The 26210-nt window shown below is 45.0% G+C and overlaps 1 protein-coding gene and 1 pseudogene across 6 annotated transcripts in view; one reads left to right on the forward strand and one right to left on the reverse strand.

Moving 5' to 3' along the window:
* Positions 1-26210, forward strand: part of Nxpe3 (neurexophilin and PC-esterase domain family member 3) — a 73620-nt gene that overhangs the window by 26018 nt on the left and 21392 nt on the right. For 5 of the 6 annotated variants that reach the window (XM_059276931.1, XM_059276932.1, XM_059276934.1 and 2 more), the window contains exons 3-4: positions 24372-24521; positions 24924-25678. In XM_059276931.1, the coding sequence (XP_059132914.1) occupies positions 24372-24521; positions 24924-25678 (905 nt within the window). The remainder of the gene's footprint in view (positions 1-24371; positions 24522-24923; positions 25679-26210) is intronic. The other variant, XM_059276933.1, reaches the window with a different exon arrangement.
* Positions 10956-11512, reverse strand: LOC131922822 (protein archease-like; annotated as a pseudogene).

The following is a 26210-nucleotide window of genomic DNA, read 5'->3' on the forward strand; positions in this document are numbered from 1 at the left end:
AACAGGAACCACAGTCAGTGTACAGACCAGGGAAATTACCATTGGCTTGGAACAAGTAATTCAAAACACCATTTATAACTGAGATCTGAGGTGTATGGCTACCAAGAGGTGCCCGTAACCTCTGAGGAATTTAGGTTTCTCTTAAATGTGTTGATTCATGTTTCCCCAGTAATGAAATGGATGTAAGAAGGGATTCTCTGGATCCAGCTGTCAGAGCTGGTGACGGGTGTGGCGGGGCAGCTCTGCGGTTTCTGTCTCTACACCGTGTCCTGCACCGTATGAGTTGTTCGACCACCGGCAGGGCACCTCACTGCCCTGAGTCAATTTCCTGATTTACAGGTCTGGATGATAAAATGTCCTCAGTGTATCAGCCTAGCACACCGAAAACACCACAACAAATGGTGCATGCTATGCAGGCCAGCACGGTTGGCTCAAGCTGGTGACGCTGAGATTCCTGTACCTGAGTCTTAGCATCGGAAAATGGTGTATAGCCAGCATTTCCTAGGTATCGGACAGCTGGTTTTCCAGAGTTCATTAGTGGAAGCAGGCAATCTTTCCCTTTTATGGATGTTTACTCCTGGTGTTATTACTACTTTTTTATTATTTTTTTTAATTGACACATCATATCTCCATGTTTATGAACTCGAGGTGATCAGAAATGAGATCTTTTACTTTTCTTTTTGCTTTTTGAAACAAGATCTCATTTTGTAGCCCAGGCTGGCCTAGGAGTCACTGTCTAGCTCAGGGTGACCTCACACTTACGGGGATGCTCCTGCCTTAGCTTCTCAAGTGCTGGGATTACAGATGTATACCAGCGTGCCTGGCACAGTGAGATTTCATTTGGTGAGATGATGCTCATCTGTGTTTCTCTTTGAATCACGTGCCCTTTATGTTCAGTTGTGTCGTGATTTTCATTCCCTCACTGGTTCTGATCACTTTGACATTGACTATGCCCTAGAGTCAATTCTTGGAGTGTATAAAAGGTCTTGGGTTTGTGCTTAGAGTTTTTACTAAATTTAATAATTTTTTTTTTAAAAGAGAGAAATCTTTATTTTCTTGCTTCACAGATAAATCTTAGCTGAATTGGTTGCTTTTTGGTGGTTAGTCAAAGAGGTCAATCCCCTGTTTCCATCTAGCTCTGCTGACTCTTCTTTTGCAGTGTGGTTGGGGCTGTGCCCACAGAGGAAGCCCGTGGAGTGCTGCCGGCCACATTTCCAGCAGCTCCTCCCAGCTCAGTCAACCCGGTCTAGAAACTCTCTCACAGTTTGTCTCCTATGTGGTTAGAGATCCTACCAAGTTGATAGTCAATATTAACCCTCATACCTTGTCAGCACATGGAGAGCTGTTTCCAGTTTTCCCAGAAAAGGCCAGGACTCACTTGTCCCCATTAATGATGGCCTAGGGTACTGATGCCACAGTATGTGGACATACTGTGGCAGGACTGTGAATACTCTCGCTTACGTCCATTATTTTGGAGGTGTAGGTACTGTTCTTGCCATACACCTGCTGGAATATCAGTCTGAAGGTGAAGACAGGGCTGCTCAGTCTTCTGGCTTCATTGGCTCCCACTTTTCTCTTCAGTCTTAATCAATTGTGGATTTCCTGAAATTCAGTGGTGCCCTCAGGGATTTTTGTGGTCATGGCTAGACTTGGAAACAAGAGCTCTTTACCCTCCCCCACCCCAGTAGTCAAATGTGGAAGCAATGAATTTCAGTGTGATGACATTTGGGGTGAGACATTGGGGAGAGAGTTAAATTTATAATTTGCTGTGAGGAGCCCTTGTGAGATTAATGCTCTTCTAGGAAAAGGAAAAGAGAGTAGTTATGGAAAGGCTGTGCTCCTAAACTGTGGCCTTCTATGAGTTGGAAAGAAGATAATTTCCAGGACCCCTAATCATGCCCACCCTCTGATCTCAGAGGGCTTCCAGAACTACAGGGAGAAAAATGCCTATTTGAGTCTGAGGTATTTTGTTAGTACAGATGCAGCTCACGAAGGCAGAGTTCTTCTTTGGTCCAGTCACCAGCATAGGTGGCGTGGGTACCTTGTTGGCCAGTAGCACGTTCCTGATTTCAATGAGCTCCTCTGTGGTCAACTGATGAGAGTGTGGCCATTACTGCTGTGAGTGCACTTTGTTCCAGTCCTCTGCACAGCGTTCAAATGACACGTCTATTAGCAGACACGCTTCTGAGCAGTCTATCCCACAGCTGTGAATACTGAGGTTTTTCAGTCTAGGCGGTGGGAAGGAGTTTTGTTCTCATGTGAGCTTGGGTTAGTGTTCTCCATCATGCCTTTATGTGGTTCTTTTTGCAGCCTCTGGTATTACAGTTTTTTTTCCTCCCTCTCTTCCTCCCTCCCTCCCTCCCTCCCTCCCTCCCTTCCTTTCTTCCTTTCTTTCTTTCCTTCTTTCTTTTTGTTTTTTTGAGATAGGGTTTCTTTGTGTAACAGCCCTGGCTGTCCTGGAACTCACTCTGTAGACCAGGCTGGCCTCGAACTCACAGAGATCTGCCTGCCTCTGCCTCCCGAGTGCTGGGATTAAAGTCGTGCGCCACCACCGCCCGGCAGTATTACAGTTTCTTATATGTGCTCATCAGCACTCTGCTGGATGCTCCAGTCTTTGGATGGCACACTTTTTCTTTCTGAAACTATTACTATGTCCTGTAAATTATGATCATACTTCATCTTAAAATGTGTGTGTGTGTGTGTGTGTGTGTGTGTGTGTGTGTGTGTGTGTGTGTGTTAGCATATGTGTGTGAGGTCAGAACAACTTTTGGGAGTCAGTCTTCTACTTTGTTTTGAGGCGGGGTCTCAATGTTCTGTGTACTCCAGGCTAGCTGACTGATGAACTTTCGGTAGATTTTTTTTTTTTTTCTATCTCCACCTCCCATCTCGCCATGGTGAGTTTACTGTTGCTATCACTACATCTGGCATTATTTTTTTTGTGGGTCCTGGGGATCAAACTCAGGGTCTTCAGGCTTGTGTGGCAAGTGATTTTTTTTTTTTAACCCACTGAGTCATCTCCCCAACCCCTGCTTGACCTTTTAATGCAACACTCTTCAGGTCCATCTCTGTGACTCAGGCAATTCCACCCCTTTCACCCCTTCCTGTGCTGTGGCCTGGACCCTCTCAAGGGAGTAAGCGAAAGGTAATTACGAGGTAATTACACTTCTTTACAGTCTCATGTTCAATGTCTGGAAAGGCTGTAATTTAATATATTTGGGCTTTATTGTTTGAAATTGCTTCAGATCGAGGGCTCAGTCCGTTAACTGTTTCTAATAGCCCGTTGGGGGTGGGGGAGAAATAATGCTGGAGGAGGAGAGGGAAGGGCATAGAACACAGATGGAGCACAGGATCCTGGGAAGGATGGAGTGCATGTCCCTTGTGGGTGTTCTTGTTATTTCATTACTTGTGATGTATCGGGAGCCTCATGCCTTTTCCCCTCATGGAAGAGGGCAAGATGCTGTGATGGTAGCAGTGGTCTTTGCTGCAGAAGAGTGAGTTGTTAGGGGATTCTTGCTTGTGGAGCAGGTAGAGGGTGGAAAGGTGGAAGGAGAGGATGGAATCCAGAAGGTTTGTGTATAGGAAACTGGAAGAAAGGACTGTAGCATGGAGCCCACCATGAAAGACTACGGAGAGGAACAGAGTTTAGCACCTTAATGTGAGTGTGTTTGCACCCATGTTGGTTTTTACTACATCAAACAGCATGAGTGTAATAGTAGAGGAAAAAAGATAATCTATAGCTCTTGGTTAGGTGAGGAAGAGAGGGGAGGGAGGGAGAGAGCGAGAGAGCGAGAGAGAGCGAGAGAGAGCGAGAGAGAGAGCGAGAGAGAGAGCGAGAGAGAGAGCGAGAGAGAGAGAGAGAGAGAGAGAGAGAGAGAGAGAGAGAGAGAGAGAGAGGAGTCAAGCATACTGTTAGGGTTATTACAGTCAGGAAAAAGAGTCAGGAGAGTCCCTTTTAGTCCTGATGCATTGGAAACTTCTGGACTGAATGCTAGTTAGAAGCTCTAATTGTCTGAATGAATAGCCCCAGTGGCAGTGAAGAAGGAAGGTGGCAGGAGCCAGTGACGAAAGGCAGTTCCCATCTTGGAAACAATAAGTGAGTCTTTAGTGGAGTGGGTAAACTGTTTTCTATTGAAAGAAGAGGCCACCGGGTCCAGGACGAGAGGACTGCTGTGCATTCCAGATGTTTCTGTTTACTGTGACGAGTGCAGAGTGACATGGTGAAGGCTCCGAGGCTTGGTGGCCTCCCATCCCTTAATCCCATTCCATTCTGTGTTTCTGACCCTATGTTCTTCATGCAGTTAACATGTCAGCTAACTATCTGAAATGAATACGCTCAATTTTAATTAAAAAAAAATACTGTGAGGTGGTACATACAGGAAAGACTGTAGGGAGACTTATTTCTTTGATAAATGCATTTGAGCATGGCCTTATTTACAGATTATTTTATGTATTTTTTTCAATATGAATTACATGACTTTTAATGTCTTTTCTTTTCTTTTTCTTCTTTTTTCCCCCATTGTTTTGAGACAGGATTTCTCTGTATAACAGCCCTGGCTGTTCTAGAACTCACTTTGTAGACCACACTGGCCTCCAACTCACATAGATCCACCTGCCTCTGCCTCCTGAGCGCTGGGATTAAAGGCGTGCGCCACCATGCCTGGCTAATTTTTTAATTTCTTATTAGCTTCCAAAGAATTCCAAAGAATTCGTTTTGATTATGGCAGTTTTCAAAGGATGTTTGATTAGGTTGTTTCCTTCTCCCCTTTCTTCTCTGTCTCCCACCCTGTCTGTTGGCTCCTCATGCCACACTAGGCTCCCATCCGCTTTCATGTCTCAGGCACCTCTTGTTCTCTTGTGGTCCTCGATGTAGTTTCAGAGTCTAGATCCTCTCTTACAACCCCTTATTTACATACATACAAATGCTAAAAGTTAGGGCCTGCATCGGAGAAAGAATGTGTGAGTTCTGTCTTTCTGAGACTGGGTTACCTCACTTCATATATTCCAGTTGCGTCCATTTTCAACAAATTTCTTTCCTTTTAAGACTTTTATTTTATTTTTAAAATCATGTGTATGTGCGTGTGTCTGTGTACATGTGTATGTGAGTCCAGGTGCCGTGGAGACCGGAGGTATTAGATTTCCCTGGAGGTGGAGTTACAGGCTGTTGTGACTCCATTGTGCCCATGGTGGGTTCTGGAAGAGTAGTAAGTACTCGTAACTGTTGAGTCATCTCTGCTGCAATTTCATCTTTCTTCATAGCTAAGTAAACTTCTGTCGTATGTGTTTGCTGTGTTTTCATTTTCCGTTGTCAGTTGATGGGCGTGATGGACAGCTAACTAGTGCCTGTTCCTTGCTGTCGTGAAGAGCGTGGCAGCAAACACGGCAGGACATAAAGTTCTCTTTTGTACCTGCCCCAGAGTGCTGGAGCTGGACGTAAAGTTCCCTTTTGTACCTGCCCCAGAGCGCTGGAGCTGGACATAAAGGTCCCTTTTGTACCTATCCCAGAGCGTTGGAGCTGGACGTAAAGTTCCCTTTTGTACCTGCCCCAGGGCGCTGGAGCTGGACATAAAGGTCCCATTTGTACCTGCCCCAGAGCGCTGGAGCTGGACATTGGATCTTTTTTTTTTTTAATGTTGAGGAATCTCTATACAGATTTCCATAGCAGTTGTATCGGTTTACATTCCCACCGGCAGTACACAGGGGTTCCTTCCCCCATATCCTTACCGGCATGTGTTGTCATTTGGTTTCTGATTATAGCCTTTCTGACTGGAGTGAGATAGTTGTAAAGTAGTTCTAATCTGCATTTCCCCAATGGCTGAGGATGTTGAACATTAAAGAAAAAAAATTGGCTATTTGTATTTCTTCTTTTTCTTTTGTCCATTTCGTTAGCTCACTTATTGATCGGCAGCTTTGTGCGTTTGGAGTCTGTTTTTGCAGTTCTTTATGTAGTCTAGAGATCAGCCTCCTGTCTGAGGTAGAGATGCCGAAGACTTTCTCCCGTCCCACATGGAAGCTGTCTGTTCACTCTGCTGAAGGTTTCCTTTGTTCTGCAGAAGCTTTTTAATTCCACGTAATCCCATTGGGTGATTCTTGGGACTGGTTCCTTCGTCTTCTCACCTATACCAATAAATTTCAAGTGTGTAACGTATGTTTTTCAGTGTTTCAAGTTTTCAGTGATGATCCTTGATTCATTTTGAGCTGCTTTCTGTGCAGGGTTGAGATGTGGATCTAAGTTCATCCTCTGCAGGTGTAGATCCAGCTTTGCTAGCAGCATTTGTTCAACAGGCTGTCTTTTCCCCAAGTGTGTGTTCCCGATGCCTTTGTCAAAGTCAAATGATCGTAGTTATGTCAGTTTGTACTGGGTCCTCTCACCTATTCCAGTGGTCTACATGTCTGTTTTTGTCACTGTCGCTGGGCAGCATCTTTTAAGATTAGGCACTGTGGTCCTCCAGTAGTGTTCTTTCTGTGTAAGGTTGCGTTGACCACGTGTGGTGTAATACTAGTATATTGGGGCTTTTGGCTGCAGGTAAAGACATTCGATTCAAAGCAGCTGTAATGCTAGAGAGTGTTACTCATTTGGAAGTCTGTAGATAGGTTGAGCATCGTTCTGTTGGGAGTCAAGGTCTTTCTGTTGCTCAGTGTTGCTCTCCTGTGAATGGTAGCTCTTATCTGTGGCATCCTCTCTCGTGGGTAGATGAGTAGAAGGGCTGTTTCAACAATGGGGTAGTTGCTTCCTTGTTCATGTCTAGATGACAAGAATGATATTCTTTAGAAATGGCCTTAAAAGGGTCATTATTCCCCGGAAGAGGTTACTTGCACTTTTTTTTTTTTTTAAATCTTTTTCCATTTGTAAGGAAAACCCTGCAGTTTCAGCAGTTAGCAGGAGAGGACTATGATGTTATCAGGGGGACTTCTGTAGTTATTACTATAGGATTTGGTGCATGTGTCCATCAAGGCTCCAGCAGCCTCCTCCTGTCCCCCTCTCCATTGCTGAACGTAGGACTATCCCTTCATCAGTCAGGTCCACCTTAGAGTTCACAGGTCAGCAAATGGCTTTGCTTATATTCATCAAGCAAGAAGTTCAATGGCTGTGGGCAGGTACCCAGTGCTCGCACTAATCCATAGCTTATGACGGATTGAAGAGATTGGCTCTGCATGTAAAAAGATGACAGACCTGAAGCTACCCTTTGTTACCTGTTTGGGAGAGAGCTGCCACCTATGAGAAGAAAGCAAATTGACTTTATTCATTCCTTTAATTTTAGTTTTGCGACAGGCTCTTGCTGGGTTGCTCATGGTGACCTCAAACTTGCCATGCTCCGGTGTTAGCCATCCAAGTGCTGGGGTTATTGGCCCACAAAACTGTACAGGTGGGTTGTAGATTAACCTTCCCCACCCCACGTTTGCAGGAAAGCTGGTGGCTTAGCACTAAGTGACTAGTCATTCCTACACTTGGTCGCATTGGCCTGTCAGTGGATCTTGGGTAGTTGTTCTGGCTACACATGGAACAAGAGACACCCCCAGAGAGGCAGCAGGTAAAGGGACAGGAAGGAGAATAAATACTGTGAGCACAAAATGCATGGTTTGGTCCCTCCTACTGTCTCAGCAACTGAAAAGGAAAAGCGAGGCAGAAACATTTCCTGAAATGTATTCTCCAGTAAGGGGAATTTTTCAGTGTCAGTGTGGTTTTCCCCATGACATTTTTTAACTAACTAACTAACTAACTAACTAACTAACTAACTAACTAACTAACTATATATATATATATATATATAATTTAAAACAATTTTAAAATTTAAATTATTTTGATCATATTCTTCCCCTCTGCTAAGTCCTTCCAGATGGTCTTCCCCCCTACCCACCTAACTTTTACGTTCTTTCTCAAACAAATAAACAAAAAAACCAATATAACAACAAAACCACCTAAAACTAAGAAAAGAAAGTCCTGCCCAAAAAGGAAACAAACCCCAAACAACAAAAAACTGAAACCCCACAAAACTGTAGCCCAATAAAAGCACCAGCATGCCACCACCCCACAACCCATCCACATGACTTTAAAATGTTTGTAAGATCCCTCTCTCTCTCTCTCTCTCTCTCTCTCTCCACATACACACACACACACACACACACACACACACACACACACACACACACACACAAACTGTGGAGTCCATTGTGTGTTGGTCACCTACTCCTGAACATGAGGCCTGTCCTGGAGTGGTTGATATACCCAGGGTCACTCCATTGGAGAAAACTGATATTCCATCTCCCAGCAGGTATAAGTGACAGTTCAGTTGCTAACATTTACCCTAGTGGCTAGGTTTCATTCATTAATTCATTTCATTTCATTTATTCTTAAAAAATATAATAATAATATATATAAATGTGTATATATATATATATATATATATATATATAAAACAAAATAAAGTATAAGATAAAACAAAAACCATCACATCAAAGTTGGACAAGACAAACCAGTAGAAGGAAAAGATCCAAGAGAGGACACAAGATTCAGAGACCCACTTGTTCAAACTCTCAGGAATCCCATAAAAATTCTAAACTGAGGGGGCTGGAGAGATGGCTCAGCAGTTGAGAGCACTGACTGTTCTTCCAGAGGTTCTGAGTTCAATTCCCAGCAACCACATGGTGGCTCACAACCATCTGCAATGAGATCTGGTGCCTTCTTCTGGCCGGCAGGCATACATGCAGGCAGAACACTGTATACATAATAAATAAGTAAATCTTAAAAACAAAAAACAAAAAACAAACCCTCTAAGCTGGAAGCCATAATATATGCATAGAGGATCTGGTACAGACCTGTGCAGGCCCTGTGCATGCTCCTTCAGCCCCTGTGACCTCATGTGAGCTTGGCTCATGTTGGCTTAGAGGGCCTTGTTCAAAAGGTGTCCTCTATCTCCTTTGGCTCTTACACTCTTTCTGCCTCCTCGTCCATGGAGTTCCCTGAGCTCGGCGGGGAAGGAGTTGATGGAGACATCCCATTTAGAGCTGTGTGTTCCAAGGTCTCTTTCTCTGTGCATGATGTGTGGCTTCGGGTCTCTACATTTGTTCTCATCTGCTGCAGGAGGTAGCTTCTCTGATGATGGCTGACTAAGACACTGATCCATGAGTGTACTAAAGTATCACTAACAGTCATTTTATCACTACATTTTTTTTCTCTTTTTAGATTCGTATTATTTGATTTTTCCCTAGGTCCCTGGGCTATCTAGTCTCTGGTTCTTGGTCACCAAAGCAGTGTTGGGTGTGGGGTCCATCTTGTGGAGTGGGCCTTAAGTCAAATCAGACATTGGTTGGTTAATCTCACAAGCTTTGTGCTACCATTGCCCTAGCACATCCTGTAGGCAGGACAGCGTTGTAGATAAAGGGTTTGGGGTTGGCTTGGCGTTTAGATTTCTCTTTTGAGAACGTGCAGAGGATGTTCCTGTATCAAAGATGTTGTAAGTAGGGGTAAAGGCTCTATGTAGGCACTAGCTCAACGTTTCTACCTTCAGTGAGATGTGTAGGTGTCCTTTTCAGCAACAGGCCTTGCTGTTATTTTATGGAGAGGAACCTATTTATTATCTTGGCAACAGCCTGGGTTGTTTGGGGATTTCCATGGGGCATCTTTGGCCAACATCTCAATTAGATGTAACCCGATCCCATACTGGAAGCTTTGATGATAAGAGATGGTCATTTGGGACTGTGTCTCTCCTGTTATTTGGCGTTCCGTTTAGATCACCTTCATATATGTACATATTTTAGGGAGTTTCTACTATATTGGGTTTCCATAATACCCCTGAAATGCCCCTTAATTTTAGCTGTCTCTCCCTGTATTTCCTACCACAACCCCTCTCTCCACCCCACTTGAGCCTCTCATTACAGTCCCCCCATCCATACAGTCCCCCCATCCATCCGTAACTATCTTTTTTTTTTTTTCTCCCCGAGACAGGGTTTCTCTGTGTAGTTTTGTGCCTTTCCTGGAACTAGCTTTGTAGACCAGGCTGGCCTCGAACTCACAGAGATACGCCTGCCTCTGCCTCCCGAGTGCTGGGATTAAAGGCGTGCACCACCACTGCCCAACTCTATTTTATTTCCCTTTCCTAACAAAATCTATCTGTTCCCTGTAGTCTCTTACTCTATACCTACCCTCTATGATTCAATAGATTGTAACTTGGTTATCATTGACTTCAGAGCTAATATCCAAATATAAGCAAATATATACTATATTCATCTTTCTGAGCCTGGGATACCTCACTCAGGATGATTTTTTTCTAACTCCATCCATTTGCCTGGAAATTTCATGATGTCATTTTTTTTTTAAACATCTGAGTAATACTCCATTGTGTAAATGTACCACATTTTCTTTATTTATTCTTCTGTTGAGGGACAACTAGGTTGTTTACAATTTCTGGTTATTATGAATAGAGTTGTAATGACCATGGTCGAGCAAGTGTGGGTGAAGCATCCTTTGGGTATATGCCCAAGAGTGGTATAGCTGGATCTTGAGGTAGATTGAATTCCATCTTACTGAGGAGCTGCCGTACTAATTTCCATAGGAATGGTACAGGTTTGCACTCCTACCATCAATGATGTGTGTCCCTTGTGCTGCACATCCTCACCAACATGAGCTGTCACGTGTGCTGTTGATCTTGCCATTCTGACAGGTGTATATTAAATGGAATATCAAAATGGTTTTGATTTACATTTCCCTGATGGCTAAGGATGTTCAACATAGCTGTAAGTGTTTCTCAGCCATTTGAGATTCCTCTGTTGACAATTCTGTTTAGATCTGTACCCCATTTTTTAATTGGGTTGCTTGTTTTCTTGATATTTGGTTTCTTGAGTTCCTTATATATTTTGGATATTAGATCAATATTATGTCTTGATTTTCCATTTCTGAAAGTCACAATGTAAAATTTTCTGTTCTGTAAATTTCCATTTAACAACGATACTACAGAAATCTAAGCATGCCTTCTGAGAAGGAGAAGAACATCAGTTTTCAGAGGAGCTTTTTCTCTCTTTTTTGATTTCTTAAATGTCATGATCATAAAAAAAACATCTGGTTTATCTTCATTATATACCTGGATTGGTGAATATGTTATCACTTTGACTTCTCATCCCCAAGGCTTCTTAAAGAGTGAAAATTCTTCTCTCCACCCAATTAATCATAACTTGACATTTCTCTGATCAATATTAAGTGCTTTCAATTCCCAGGGTATGAAGAATTCTTTGGCATGGAAGTTATAAAGCCGCTCATCCAACAAGTGAAACAGTAGAGGTTGTGAGTTATCTCCTGGGGTTTCTACTTCTACCACCGTCCAGGGTATAACCATGTATAGTCACTGTACATGCTTCCTCCAGTCTGTCTTCCGTGCGTGTAACTGGACATCAGTTGTGTGATCCAAATATCACACGTGGTCTTGACTACCTTCTGCTGCAGTGTCCAGTGGCTATCTCTAATATCTTCCTCCTCCTTAGCTGGGATTGCAGAATTGTGCCTTTTCTTTTCATCCTTCATCTGTTCAGTTCAGTTTTCAGTGTTTGCCCTAAGGTTTGCCATGCATATCTGCACCCAGTGGAAGAGTTGCTCTCTCCTGTACTTGTGTTAATTCTGCCATCCATTTCATTCACACGCGAATATATGAAGTGCACAGAATCAAATATATTGTTTCTGTTATCACTTCAAACAAATCATTGTCTCTCAGATCAATTAAAAATAAGAAAAACAGCCACAGTGGTGGGTGGTATACATCTCTGGTCTTAGCTCCCCTGGAGACTGAAGCAGGAGGATCATATGAGCCCAGCAGTTTAAGGCCAGTCTGCGCAACATATTGAAACATATCAAAGATAAAACAAAGGGCTGGAGATGGCCCCAGGGTTAAGAGCACTTGCTGCTGTTCCAGAGAACCTGAATTCTGTTCCCAGAACCCACATTGGGTGGCTCATATCCACTTGTAAACCCAGCTCCAGGGGTTCTGACACCCTTCTGGACCTCTGGGCACTTGCACATCAGTACACACACACACACACACACACACACACACACACACACACACACACACACACTGGAATACATCTTTAAAAAAAACCCTCAAATAAAAGAGCAGAAAGTCTTTTTGTTTTACATTCACTATTCCTTCTTTCATCTTTTCTTTATTAGATCCAAATTTCTGATCTATGTAATTTTACTTCTCCCTATAAAACTTCATTGTAATATTTCTTTCTTGGCAGGTCTATTGGTAACACCTTTAAAAAAAAAACCCAAACTTCTTTTGTTTTTGAGTCATAATATAGTTATATCATTTCCCCCTTCTCTTTCTTCTCTCCAAACCCTCCCAAACTCATTGCTCTTTTTCAAAGTCATGGCCTCCTTTTTCATTAATTGCTATTACATGTACACACACACACACACACACACACACACACACACACACACACAGAGCTTTCCTGTCCCACAACCACTCTCAAATAAACACACTGAGGCTTATATTATAAATGCTCAGTCAATAGCTCAGGCTTATTACTAACTAGCTTATACAACTTAACCCATTTTTATTAATCTATGTCTTGCCCCGAGACTATGGCTGCTTTTACCTCTATCCCATTTTGTGTGTTTGACTTATGCTCTGTCTGGATGGTGATTCTCCTGACTCCGCCCTTCCTCATCCCATCATTCTCAGTTTGGCTTTCCCACCTAACTTTATCCTGTTCAGCTATTGGGCAGTCAGCTTGTTTATTAAACCAATCCTAGTGACATATATTCACACAGTGTACAGAGGATTATTTCACAGCATTTCCCCCTTTTTGTCTAATTAAAAAGGAAAGTTTTAACTTTAACATAGTAAAATTATATACAACAAAAATATCAAGTCAGAATTACAGTTACAATATTCAGTCTATTTGTATTTTGCAAAATGGAGAAAATACTCTATTATCTATCTTGGTGAGCCTAAAGTTTTGTATGTGATTTGCTTTCTATCATAACTAAGGAAAACTATAAGTTTAACTATTTAGTCTTCAACTCCATCAAAGACCCCAGAAGGATGAAATGTTACCTAATGACAGGGACATCAGGTTGCCTGGACACGATAATATACAGGATCCAGACTCTCTGTGTATTTCCCATCTTTACATGGCTTATTATATATTTTTTTTATTACTCTGCTCCTTTTTAAAGAACTTTTTCTACTCTTTGTTTTCTCTCCCAAGTCTTTACATATATTTTTAAACACACTGTAATCTGTTTAGAGGTTTTTCTGTCTGAATCTGTCTTTACTGCATATCTCTATCCTTTTCTGTCCACGTGAGCCAAACTTTAAATTGCTAAGCCATTTGGCTAGGACCAAAGCCTCTGCTTTGGTGGCTGGCTCTTCTCTGCTTGGTTCCCTGAGCACCTAGCTTCATGGCGGAGGTACCAGCGAGAGTCATGTTTACTGCTCCAACTCTGGGAAGTTGTTGGATCCACACTGCCACCAAGTAGCATGCCACTCACGAACCCCACTTAACAAACACTTAAATGTGTTTGTTAGCAGGGCCTCTTAAAAGAGCCTCGTGGTTTTTGCCACTAATGCTGAGTCAGGAAGCTGTGTCTTAAAGAAGCCATGCCTCTGCTTGCCGCTAGCAAACAGAGCCTACCCAAGAAAAAGCAGTGACCAAGAAGCTAAGTTTCACTCCATTTTTGTGTGTTTAGAATCCCTTTTTAAGCTTTTTTTAGGTCATATGTGGAAATTCCTGTTCCACGTTGGGCTGTCATATGTAGGCCAACGTTTCCTGTCCCAACTGCTCTCAAATAAACACACTGAGGCTTATATTAATTATAAGCTTGGCCAATAGTTCAGGCTTGTTACTACCTAGCTCTTACAACTTAAATTAACCAATTTCTGTTAATCTATATGCTTCCCCAAGGCTTGTGGCTTTTACCTCTATCCCATTTTGTGTCCAACTCATTCTCTGCCTGGCTGTCCACTCTTCTGACTCCACCCTTCCTCATCCCATCATTCTCAGTTTGGCTTTCCTGCTTAACTGTTCAACTATAGGGCAGTCAGCTTGTTTATTAAACCAATCATAGTGACATACACTCACACAGTGTACAGAAGGATTATTCCATAGCATGTGTGTATGTGCACATGCACACACACACACCACAAACACCAAACACCACACACACTACACACACACACCACAAACACCAAACACCACACACACACTACACACACACACACACACACACACACACACACACACACAAACACCAAACACCAAACACCACACACACACTACACACACACACCACACCACACACACACATCACACACACCACACACCACACACACACACACACACACACACACACACACACACACATGTTCCTGAATATGTAAGTACAATCTACTCAGTCCATATAATGTTACTTGTATGTATGTTTTCAGGGCTGATTTCCCAGGGGAAGACTGTTTCTTGTGCTCTCAGCATTCCTTAGCTGTGCCCCGGCCAGGGGGGTCTTCAACGGGGACCTGAAGGCAGGGCCGGCGAATGAGAGGGACAAGAGACACAAAGAATGAGAGCAAGACAGGATGTCTGATCAAGCTCCAAAATTTTATTTTCCTCTTAAGGCATATATACGCAGGCAAAGGGGTGTGCAAGCAGGAAGGGACTTAATCATGGGTTGTTCAGCTAGCAGGGAATGTTGCTCTGGGGGTTATCTATCTACTCTTGCCTTACTGCCTAATTGCCTAACTGCAGCTGGGTCAACTGATTTCTGAGAAGAGGTTCTGGTATTTGTGAGAAGAGGTTCTGGTGCTATAGAGACTTAAGCAAGGCCTAGATCTAAGAAAAGAGGAGAGAAGTCCAAATATGGCGGCATGTGTGTCAAGGGTCACTTAGGCTTATGGCTTCCATTATAGCTGCCTGTGTTTCCTTGTGTAGTTGGTAACAACTCCCTTTAATTTCACATTTTATTTGTCAGAGAAAGTGTTTCTACTGTACTTTTGAAGGACAGTTGGACAGATTTCAGAATTCTAGGTTGATTTTATTCATCTTACTCCTTTAAACATCTCACTCCACTCTCACTTGTCTAGTTTTTTTGAGAAGTTGCACACAGTGATTACTTTTACCTCTTTATAATTAAGGTAATATTTTCTTTTGACTCCTCTGAAGACTTAGATTGTGATATGACCTGTAGTTGGGCAGTTCTCTCTTCAGCTCCCTGATCAGTGGTTTGGTGTCTGGCATTCATTTGCATGAGTTCTGGGTCATGGTTGCTTCAGATATTTCTTCTGTTTGCTTCTATTCCTTCTGGGATTCTCCCCAGTCATATTTCTTATACCTCCCTAATCAGCCCTCATCTCGTGGGTGTTCTTGAACTTCAGTTGGAGATGTTCCTGTTGAGGAGTCCTGAGGTTCAGAGGCTCTCCTGGGCATGTCCAGTCTGCATGATCACATCAGAAGCACTCTGCATTACATTTGCACTGCTTTGTGTTTTTAAATCTCCAGCACTTCTTTTTTAGAATTTCTATCTCTCTGTTTAAAATAGTCTCCTGTGTTTGTCCACTGTACAATATTTCCAATAGACCCCTTTACACATTATTATAATTGTTCTGTTTTTTAAAGCTTCCAGTTCAAATTGTTATCTACAAAAGTGTATTATTTAAACCCATTAGCTCACAACTGAAGTACATACTGTAGAATTTGTAGCTAAAACAAAGCCTAGAGAAATGGGCACCCTGGAAACGTCAGCCGGAAAATGAGACCACAGAGGACACAGGAAAAAAGAAATCAGGTTGCAATTCTGGTCATAGGATTCAAAATTTTTATCTAAATCTCAAATTTGATAATTATAAAAATGTGTAAATAATTCTGGGTTTTGCAATTGGCATTTTTTTCATTCTTAGCTCGTGCTTTATTGCTAAAAATATATGCATACAGATGCAGTTTCCAACTCTCACTACAGTTCCTTTTCAAAGAGTTAAATGTCTTCAAAACTCCTGAAGGTGTATAGATTAAGAAGCTGCCTTTTGTAGTGCTTCGGACACTCAGTGAAGCTTTTTTAGCATCATCTCGGATACCAGTGGTGCACTGGAAGGTGCACAGAAGAGCAGGTGCAGTGGGAGGCACAGGGAAGAGCAGGTGCAGTGGGAGGTACAGGGAAGAGCAGGTGCAGTGGGAGGTACAGGGAAGAGCAGATGCAGTGGGAGGTACAGGGAAGAGCAGGTGCAGTGGGAGGTACAGGGAAGAGCAGGTGCAGTGCGAGGTACAGGGAAGAGCAGGTGCAGTGGGAGGTACACGGAAGAGCAGGTGCAGTGGGAGGTACAGGGAAGAGCAGGTGCAGTGGGAGGTACAGGGAAGAGCAGGTGCAGTGGGAGGCACACGGAAGAGCAGGTGCAGTGGGAGGTACAGGGAAGAGCAGGTGCAGTGGGAGGTACAGGGAAGAGCAGGTGCAGTGGGAGGTACATGGAAGAGCAGGTGCAGTGGGAGGTACACGGAAGAGCAGGTGCAGTGGGAGGTACAGGGAAGAGCAGGTGCAGTGGGAGGCACAGGGAAGAGCAGGTGCAGTGGGAGGTACAGGGAAGAGCAGGTGCAGTGGGAGGCACACGGAAGAGCAGGTGCAGTGGGAGGCACACGGAAGAGCAGGTGCAGTGGGAGGTACAGGGAAGAGCAGGTGCAGTGGGAGGCACACGGAAGAGCAGGTGCAGTGGGAGGTACAGGGAAGAGCAGGTGCAGTGGGAGGTACAGGGAAGAGCAGGTGCAGTGGGAGGTACATGGAAGAGCAGGTGCAGTGGGAGGCACACGGAAGAGCAGGTGCAGTGGGAGGCACACGGAAGAGCAGGTGCAGTGGGAGGTACAGGGAAAAGCAGGTGCAGTGGGAGGTACAGGGAAGAGCAGGTGCAGTGGGAGGTACAGGGAAGAGCAGGTACAGTGGGAGGTACAGGGAAGAGCAGGTGCAGTGGGAGGCACAGGGAAGAGCAGGTGCAGTGGGAGGTACACGGAAGAGCAGGTGCAGTGGGAGGCACACGGAAGAGCAGGTGCAGTGGGAGGTACGCAGAAGAGCAGGTGCAGTGGGAGGTACACGGAAGAGCAGGTGCAGTGGGAGGTACAGGGAAGAGCAGGTGCAGTGGGAGGCACAGGGAAGAGCAGGTGCAGTGGGAGACACACGGAAGAGCAGGTGCAGTGGGAGGTACAGGGAAGAGCAGGTGCAGTGGGAGGTACAGGGAAGAGCAGGTGCAGTGGGAGGCACAGGGAAGAGCAGGTGCAGTGGGAGGTACACAGAAGAGCAGGTGCAGTGGGAGGTAAACGGAAGAGCAGGTGCAGTGGGAGGCACACAGAAGAGCAGGTGCAGTGGGAGGTACACAGAAGAGCAGGTGCAGTGGGAGGTACACGGAAGAGCAGGTGCAGTGGGAGGTACACGGAAGAGCAGGTGCAGTGGGAGGTACACGGAAGAGCAGGTGCAGTGGGAGGTACACGGAAGAGCAGGTGCAGTGGGAGGTACAGGGAAGAGCAGGTGCAGTGGGAGGTACAGGGAAGAGCAGGTGCAGTGGGAGGTACACGGAAGAGCAGGTGCAGTGGGAGGTACAGGGAAGAGCAGGTGCAGTGGGAGGCACAGGGAAGAGCAGGTGCAGTGGGAGGTACAGGGAAGAGCAGGTGCAGTGGGAGGCACAGGGAAGAGCAGGTGCAGTGGGAGGTACACGGAAGAGCAGGTGCAGTGGGAGGCACACGGAAGAGCAGGTGCAGTGGGAGGTACAGGGAAGAGCAGGTGCAGTGGGAGGCACACGGAAGAGCAGGTGCAGTGGGAGGTACAGGGAAGAGCAGGTGCAGTGGGAGGTACAGGGAAGAGCAGGTGCAGTGGGAGGTACATGGAAGAGCAGGTGCAGTGGGAGGCACACGGAAGAGCAGGTGCAGTGGGAGGCACACGGAAGAGCAGGTGCAGTGGGAGGTACAGGGAAAAGCAGGTGCAGTGGGAGGTACAGGGAAGAGCAGGTGCAGTGGGAGGTACAGGGAAGAGCAGGTGCAGTGGGAGGTACAGGGAAGAGCAGGTGCAGTGGGAGGCACAGGGAAGAGCAGGTGCAGTGGGAGGTACACGGAAGAGCAGGTGCAGTGGGAGGCACACGGAAGAGCAGGTGCAGTGGGAGGTACGCAGAAGAGCAGGTGCAGTGGGAGGTACACGGAAGAGCAGGTGCAGTGGGAGGTACAGGGAAGAGCAGGTGCAGTGGGAGGCACAGGGAAGAGCAGGTGCAGTGGGAGACACACGGAAGAGCAGGTGCAGTGGGAGGTACAGGGAAGAGCAGGTGCAGTGGGAGGTACAGGGAAGAGCAGGTGCAGTGGGAGGCACAGGGAAGAGCAGGTGCAGTGGGAGGTACACAGAAGAGCAGGTGCAGTGGGAGGTACACGGAAGAGCAGGTGCAGTGGGAGGCACACAGAAGAGCAGGTGCAGTGGGAGGTACACAGAAGAGCAGGTGCAGTGGGAGGTACACGGAAGAGCAGGTGCAGTGGGAGGTACACGGAAGAGCAGGTGCAGTGGGAGGTACACGGAAGAGCAGGTGCAGTGGGAGGTACAGGGAAGAGCAGGTGCAGTGGGAGGTACAGGGAAGAGCAGGTGCAGTGGGAGGTACAGGGAAGAGCAGGTGCAGTGGGAGGTACAGGGAAGAGCAGGTGCAGTGGGAGGTACACGGAAGAGCAGGTGCAGTGGGAGGCACAGGGAAGAGCAGGTGCAGTGGGAGGTACAGGGAAGAGCAGGTGCAGTGGGAGGCACAGGGAAGAGCAGGTGCAGTGGGAGGTACACGGAAGAGCAGGTGCAGTGGGAGGCACACGGAAGAGCAGGTGCAGTGGGAGGCACACGGAAGAGCAAGCAAACGTTGACACCCGGTGCTTGAAGGACAGGAAGCAAATATTCTCAAGTGGATTATTTTCACATTCTTAATCTTTTTCATTATAGGGTTGGGCAGATTTAAGGTTAATGCCCTGACTAGTAGTGTTGTCTAAGGACTGATAATATGCTGACAGAATACTTGATAATCCTTGGGGTGGGGTGGCACGTATTTTGTAACTTAAAATTTTAATGACCTCAGAGAATGCCTTATTTCAATTTTTCAAGAGGGAAAATGCACATGTACACAAGCACAGATCCCAGTGCTTGTCAGTGGGAAGCTCAGTAAGTATGACTTTGTTAAGATGAATGCCCCCTTATGGTTGTTCAGTGCAATGCTATTAATATAACTTCCACCAATACAAATTTTATATCCACACTTTCATTCACGGTCATGAAAATGCTGGATGACAGACTGAAGCAGCGAACTAATGAGAAAGTAAAATCTTCCAGACCAACCGGACCTAGAATCAAATTAGGGCTCTAATTTTTAGGAGTGGCTGCCTTACCTTGAACAGCTTGATTTCTCCTCCTTGTAGATAAGTTCACTGTGGTAAAGACTAAACGTGAGGAACATACATCCCTCAACATAAGACTGATGCTCCTCGAAGGTTAAGTTCTTTCTCTGTGACTCCTAAATAATGCACATCCCAGCAGCACCAAACCCCTGAGTTTTGGTTGGTTAGCGGGTTAGGTCACACCAGGGACTCCATCACCTTTAATCTTCAAGGATGCAGGAGGGAAGGAGGCCGACATTTCCGCTCCCCAGGCTCCCTCCCATCTCCAGCTTCCCTGGGATGGCAGTGTGTATGGAAGAATCTCACCTGTGTCTTTGTGCCATCTTCCCAGTTCCGGGATACTCAAGACTCACAGTAATTCCTTTTTCTCTGGAGTAAACAGCTCCCTAACCAGCACATTTTAAAAAAAAGCTAGCAAACTAAAAGTAAATTAATGTCACTAACATGAAATTATCATTATTTTTGAAGTTCAAAGACAATTTTATTAGAGTTTAAAAAGAAAAACACCCCAAGGCAGGCAAGCTGTGGATCTCAGCAGCTACCAGGAGCGGGGAAGAAAAAAAAAAAAAAAAAAACAGAGGGGAAAAAAAAAAAGTCTTGCTGTGTAAGTCAGCATGGAGGTCACACACATGGCAGACAAGCAGTGACCTGACAGAGAGTGGGGCTTTAGAGAAAGGATAAGGAAGCCCAGAGTCTCAGGAAAAGCACCTCGAGGTGCTTGTGAGCATCTGGAAGAAAGAAACAGAACAGCAGCAGCAGCAGCAGCAGCAGCAGCAGCAGCAGCAGCAGCAGCAAGGTAAAGCTCTGTACCTTCCTGAGTTAAACGGTGGACAGAGCCTGCTGTGCCTCCTGGCTGCTGGGTTTGTGTTGACCGTCCCTAGGACGAGGAAGGAAAAGTATAGTGTCTCATTAAAGGAACAATTGCTCCACCTATTTCTGTAGCCTGGCTAAAGAAGGTGAATCCCGTTTCTCAGGAGTGGAGCCTTGGCCAGGTGATTGGTCTCGCCCAACCGGACTGTTAGGTTTCCACCCAGGCCAGAGGTTCCATTCTCTTGAGGGCACCAGATTTTTTTCTTAATGAGCCTTTATTGCACTCTAACATTCTCCATTCTGAAGAGGTAACTCCAAAATAACCAGATTAGATTCCATACAACCCCCGCAAATGCCCCTCAATTCTAGCTGTCTTTCCCCGAATTCCCTCCCTCAACTCCAGCTCCCCTCCCCACCCAATCTTTCTGTTCCCATCCTCCCACGCCCAGTCTACCTATAAAATTTATTCTATTTCCCTGTCTCATGTGTCCCCCCCAGTCCCTTCCTCTATACCTAGCTTCTTTGGGTCTACTGATGGATTGTGGCTTGGTTAGCATTCATTTAATGGCTAATATCCACATCTAAGCAAATACATACCACATTTATCTTTCTGGGTCTGGGTTACCTCACTTAGGATGATTTCTTCTAGTTCCATCCATTTGCTTACAGATATCATGATGTCATTTTTTTTAAATGTCTGAGTAATACTCAGCTGTAAGATTCATATTCTTTACAGCTGATACATCAAGGGCTGTAGTGTCTGCTAAGCCAGCCTCAGATTGCTTCACTTTATTTTCTGCATCAATTTGTGTTAGCAACTCATTTGTGTTGCTCTCTAATCCCATTCCCCCATCAACAATTCTGCAAGAAGAATGTGAACCTTATCCACACAGAATATTGAATCCAGTTCACAGACATTTTCAAAGCATTTGTCTAATAGTCCCACAAATACTTGCATTAGATCTAAAATGCCAAGTTCACTTTCTGAGGAGTCCACACAGAAGACAAAATACAGTGCAGCATAATGTCTATAAACCAGTTTGTTGTCAGATCCTCCAATTAGTATAGTCCTCCTGGGAAATTACAAATATTTCATCTCGCTGAGATACCAAATGGGATGTCTCCTTGATGATTTGCTGTTGCATAACTCCACCACAGTGCTGGCAGAACTTGGGAAGCCGCAGCTTCCTCTGGGTGTTGAAGATGAGGCTGTATTTGATCATGGCTACACTGGCTGGGGCTAGGATGGGCTTGGGTTGGGTGGGGAATGGAGGTGGGTGTGCAAGCCTCACCTCTGGGAGCTTGTCTCCACTGCCCCCCACCCCCTTGATTCTTATGCTGAAACAACAGTGAGCCCATCTCTCTTGGCTGCAGGTAAGCGCTGCAGTGTTGAAACTGAGCCAAGGTCATTGCTGTCCTATATCCGGGTAGTATTTTTCTTATTAAAGTCATTAGTGAGAAATAGCTGTCCAAATAACATCTCATACTGATTTAAGTCTAACGTCTCCAGAGTATGATCCTTTGGTATTAAAGAAACATATGAATCATTTTAACCTTTGGTTATGCTTTCCTATTGGGGTGTCTACCACAATGCAGGTGCCAAAATTAACCACTTTCTCTTTTGATTGTCAAGCCCTGTAAGGATCTGGACCTCAAGGGGTCGGTCACCCAGGCCTGGGAGGAGCCTCTGGCTCCTCTAGCCTTCCTTTTCACAGTTACTTCATCTTCTGAGAGTGAGTCAAAGACCTTGCATGACTGTGGCTTCACTTGGAAACAATGAAGACATTTTTTCTTGTGTGTGTTGACCCTCCTCTGGGTTGACCAGACACTGACTAGAATCCACCTAGTGAGGTCTCCATGGCCTCACCGAACAAGAGGACAGGTGACTTGGCATAGTTTCAGGATATTTTGAGATTTGTCCCTAAGTACCCTAGGACCTTGTTGACCTTGGAGGGCAACAGACAAAATATCGTTCTTTAAAATTCCTTGTCCATTAGCATAGGCCTCCAAGTATGGTTGTTGAACACTCCTAGGTCAGTTAGACCCATCTGGTACTTTTAACTACTGTATAATATTTAGAAAAGCTTGGACAAAGCCAAATACTTCTAAATGAACCTGATGAGACATATTTGTGTTCTTTAAGCAATTTCCTGTGACAAGAAGCAGGTCAATAACTGCACTGATTTAAGAGAGGCCTGATATCAATGTATTGACTCTTGAACTTAGACATGTTTATATCATATATCTATTGTCTCCAAGTCTCATCTTTTGCCTCATGTAACTTACTCTGACCTTCATAACTTACACAAAAGTCCCAGCTTTTAGGAAGCATCCAGCCATCTCAGTCTTTATACACAAATACGTCTTTATTAAAAATATTTTTATTGTTACCTTCATCTTATTTGTCTTTTCCTTATTGTTCCATTTGTTTTCTTTCTTAATGCCATGCCCTATAGTAACATTAACAGATAATGTTCTTCCATGATTGCACATGCAAAGATAATGGCATTGATGTATTCTGCCATAAAGATGGGTGGAGCTCGTGAAAATCAACTCACTGAATTTTCTTTAAATATTGTTGAGGATGTCTAAGGAGAGCAGATGCTCCCATAGGAACAGGCTTCGGGTAGGTGCTCCTGGATGGCCATATCACATATCCTGTTTTCAGCATAGAGAGCCTTCTTGTGAAATGTTGTGCAGCATGCAACTAGACTTGGGAAGGATACCGTTCTTTTTCTGATGCTGGGATAGTGTTTTGCTCTCAGGCCAGTGGTAGTATCTTGTGCTTTTCCAGTGTGACTCAGCACAATCTGCATGATTAGCCTTTGAACCTGGTATTTCCACTGTTAGAGGAAGAAGAGCTCTCTCTACTCTCAGTATCATATTTAGCTTCCTGGATATTATGGTATGCTTGCCATCCACTTCTTTTCTTTTTCATCAATGATTTCATAAACTATCTTTTATTCAGATTGTCTTCCTTGAACAATTAAAAAAAAGTATATATTTTTTATTTTGTGTGAATGTACCAGCCACTGTGTACAACTTGCAATAATTGGTTCTCTTCTTCCACCACGCAGGTTCTGAGGATCAAATTCAGTTCATCAGGCTTGGTGGCAAGCCCCTTTACTCGCCTGGCCATCTCAGTGGCCCAGATGATATCTTTTGATAGTTTAGTGGCCACAGGCTAACATGGTGGATTGTCATAATATGTAGCTCTCACACCCCCTTTCTGCACTCACACCAGTCAATTGTTTTCCAAGAGTTCCACTCCTTAACCTGGGCCTTGCCTGGGTGCAGAAGCAGAGTTCCGGCTTCTGGAGGAGCAGCAGGGAGCACAAATCATTTTTGTAATCTCATTTTACAGCTGCTGCAGACATTAGTGGCCAGAGCCTGAGGTGCTGCCTCACTTTACCCATTGCTGCAGGTCCCTGGAGCATCCCACAGCCCGAGGAGCCACCATATGTGCGTCCACGGGTCCCAGAGTGGCCATCAGAGGCGTTAGCCTGAGACTTAGTTGCTTCATTTTAAAATTATATATATATATATATATATATATATATATATATATATATATATATATATATATATATATTTAGGCTTTTGTGGTGCTAAGCATTGAACTGAGGGCCTTGTCCGTGTGAGGCAAACACAGTATCAATCACTGAGCTACATTCACTGTTGTTTTAAATGGCCTGTCTGATAAGTCCAGCATTCCTACTGTACCTGATGTTGCTTCTCCTGTTGGCTGTCTTCAGATTCGGTTTTTGCTTTGTTTCAATTTTAAAAACTTTAATTTGTCTTGCAATTTGTTGTTGAATTCTAGACATGATAAGCTTGTTGAAGGAAACTGTGCTCCATGGGCTTGTAGTAAAACGGTAGCGAGTATGGGGGAGGAGAAGCATTCTGCTAGTCTGTGTTTAGCTGGAGTCCTTTAGTGAGCACGTACCCCCCTCGTGTGGACTTCCTTACTGTAGTGTGTTGGTTCCTACCCCTCGTACAGGCTGGAGTTGGAGGTTTCACTTTTCCCAGGTGGGTTTAGGGTTTGGAAAAGTAGTTTCTCACCTGGTGTCTTAGTTAGGGTTTCTATTGCTGCGAAGAGACACCATGACCACGGTAACTCTTAAAAAGGAAAGCATTTAATTGGGGCCTGCTCAGGGGCTCAGAGGTTTAGTCCATTATCATCCTGGCAGGAAGCATGGTGGCATGCAGGCAGACATGGTGCTGGAGAAGGAGCTGAGAGTTCTACATCCAGATCGGCAGGCAGCAGGAAGAGACACTGGGCCTGGCTTGAGCATCTGAGACCTCTAAGCCCACCCCCAGTGACACACTTCCTCAACAAGGTATTCCTACTCTAACCAGGCCACACCGCCTAAGAGTGCCACTCCCTATGAGCCTATGGAGGCCATTCATTCAAGCAACCATACTTGGTTAATACTAATCAATATTATTTTTAAAAGATGGCTTATTTCTCCATTCCATGGTTAGAAGCTCAAGGAGATTTTCCTTTTGATAATTCACTGTAAGAACCCACATATAGCTCCTAGAGGTAAGATTTGTGAAGCTATAGAGACCCCTCTATGAATTTTTCATTAATCTTATTCTGCTATAATACCTGTGAACCCTGCAGGCTGTGGTTTTTGAAACAGTTTCATCTCAGTTGATTTTATACAAATTTAAACCAAAGTGGAGATTTCTTTACCTAATATTCAGAGAAATGTGGTTTCTGTTGTCTTTCTCTTTAGTACTTGGACCATGAGACTCTCTCAGGGACGTTCATTGACAGCAGCGGACAGTTTATTTCCTCGCAGGCTACAGGCATTAGCCGGAATCCGTACTGTGGGTATGAGCACCAGACCCTGTCCAGTCAGGAACGCTTAGAAGAAGATGCCTTGCTTGCCGCCTCCAAGTGGCAGGTGCCTGATGTGGACCTGGTCCCTTTTGTGAAGAGCACTGACCCTTCTTCCAGCTACTTTGTCATCCTGAATTCTGCAGCCTTCTTCAAGGTGGGGAGCCAGCTGGAGGTGCTGGTCCATGTGCATGATTTTCAAGGGAAGCCCAAGAAGTATGGCGGAGACTACCTGCAGGCCAGAATACACTCGCCTAAGCTGCAGGCGGGGGCCATGGGCAGAGTGGTAGACTACCAGAATGGATTTTACAAAGTGTTTTTCACCCTGCTCTGGCCTGGCAGAGTTAGAGTGTCCATCTCTCTGGTTCACCCCAGTGAAGGGATTAGAGTTCTTCAGTACCTGCAGGAAGCAAAACCAGACCGGGTCTATTTCAAGAGTCTCTTCCGCTCGGGAAGGATTTCGGAAACAATGAAGTGCAACGTGTGTCTCCCGGGAAGTCTTCCCCTGTGCAACTTCACGGACCTCTACACCGGGGAGCCCTGGTTCTGCTTCAAACCAAAGAAGCTCCCCTGCAGCAGCAGAATCAACCACTTCAAGGGCGGGTACACGAAGGGCCTTCTCACTGCTGCGGACAGTGCTTTCTTTCAGAGGTACGTGGTCCCGAGTCTGGGGGGTAAAGGGTTCTGCCCATTGTCTTTGTCACATTTAGGGGACTCTGGTAAGTATGCCTTTCGTGTCTGTCTGAACCTGGCCCTGTTCAGAAGAGGCGTTGTGTAGCTGGAGTTTTCTCCAGTCCTGCCCAGTTCCATGGACCCCATAACTGCTTATAAAATAATCAATCAGAAGCTCATATTAATTAAACTGCTGGGCCATTAGCTCAGGCCTACCGCTCTCTAGCTCTTACACTTGAACTCAGCCCATTTCTGTTAATCTATATGTTGCTACATGTTCCGTGGCTTTACCTGCTGCCTTTACATGCTGCTCCCTGGACCGCCAGCTAGTCTCTCCTCAGCCTTCCTGTTCCCCCAATTCTCCTCTCTGCTAGTCCCGCCTATACGTCCTGCCTGGCTACTCGCCAATCAGTGTTTTATTTATCAATCAATCATAGCAACATATTTTTACAGCATACAGGACATCCCACAGCAGCGTTGCATAAGAAAACAGAGATTTGCACTTTTGGTC

Source organism: Peromyscus eremicus, chromosome 12 (genome assembly GCF_949786415.1).
Source record: "Peromyscus eremicus chromosome 12, PerEre_H2_v1, whole genome shotgun sequence".
Taxonomy (NCBI): Eukaryota; Metazoa; Chordata; class Mammalia; order Rodentia; family Cricetidae; genus Peromyscus; species Peromyscus eremicus.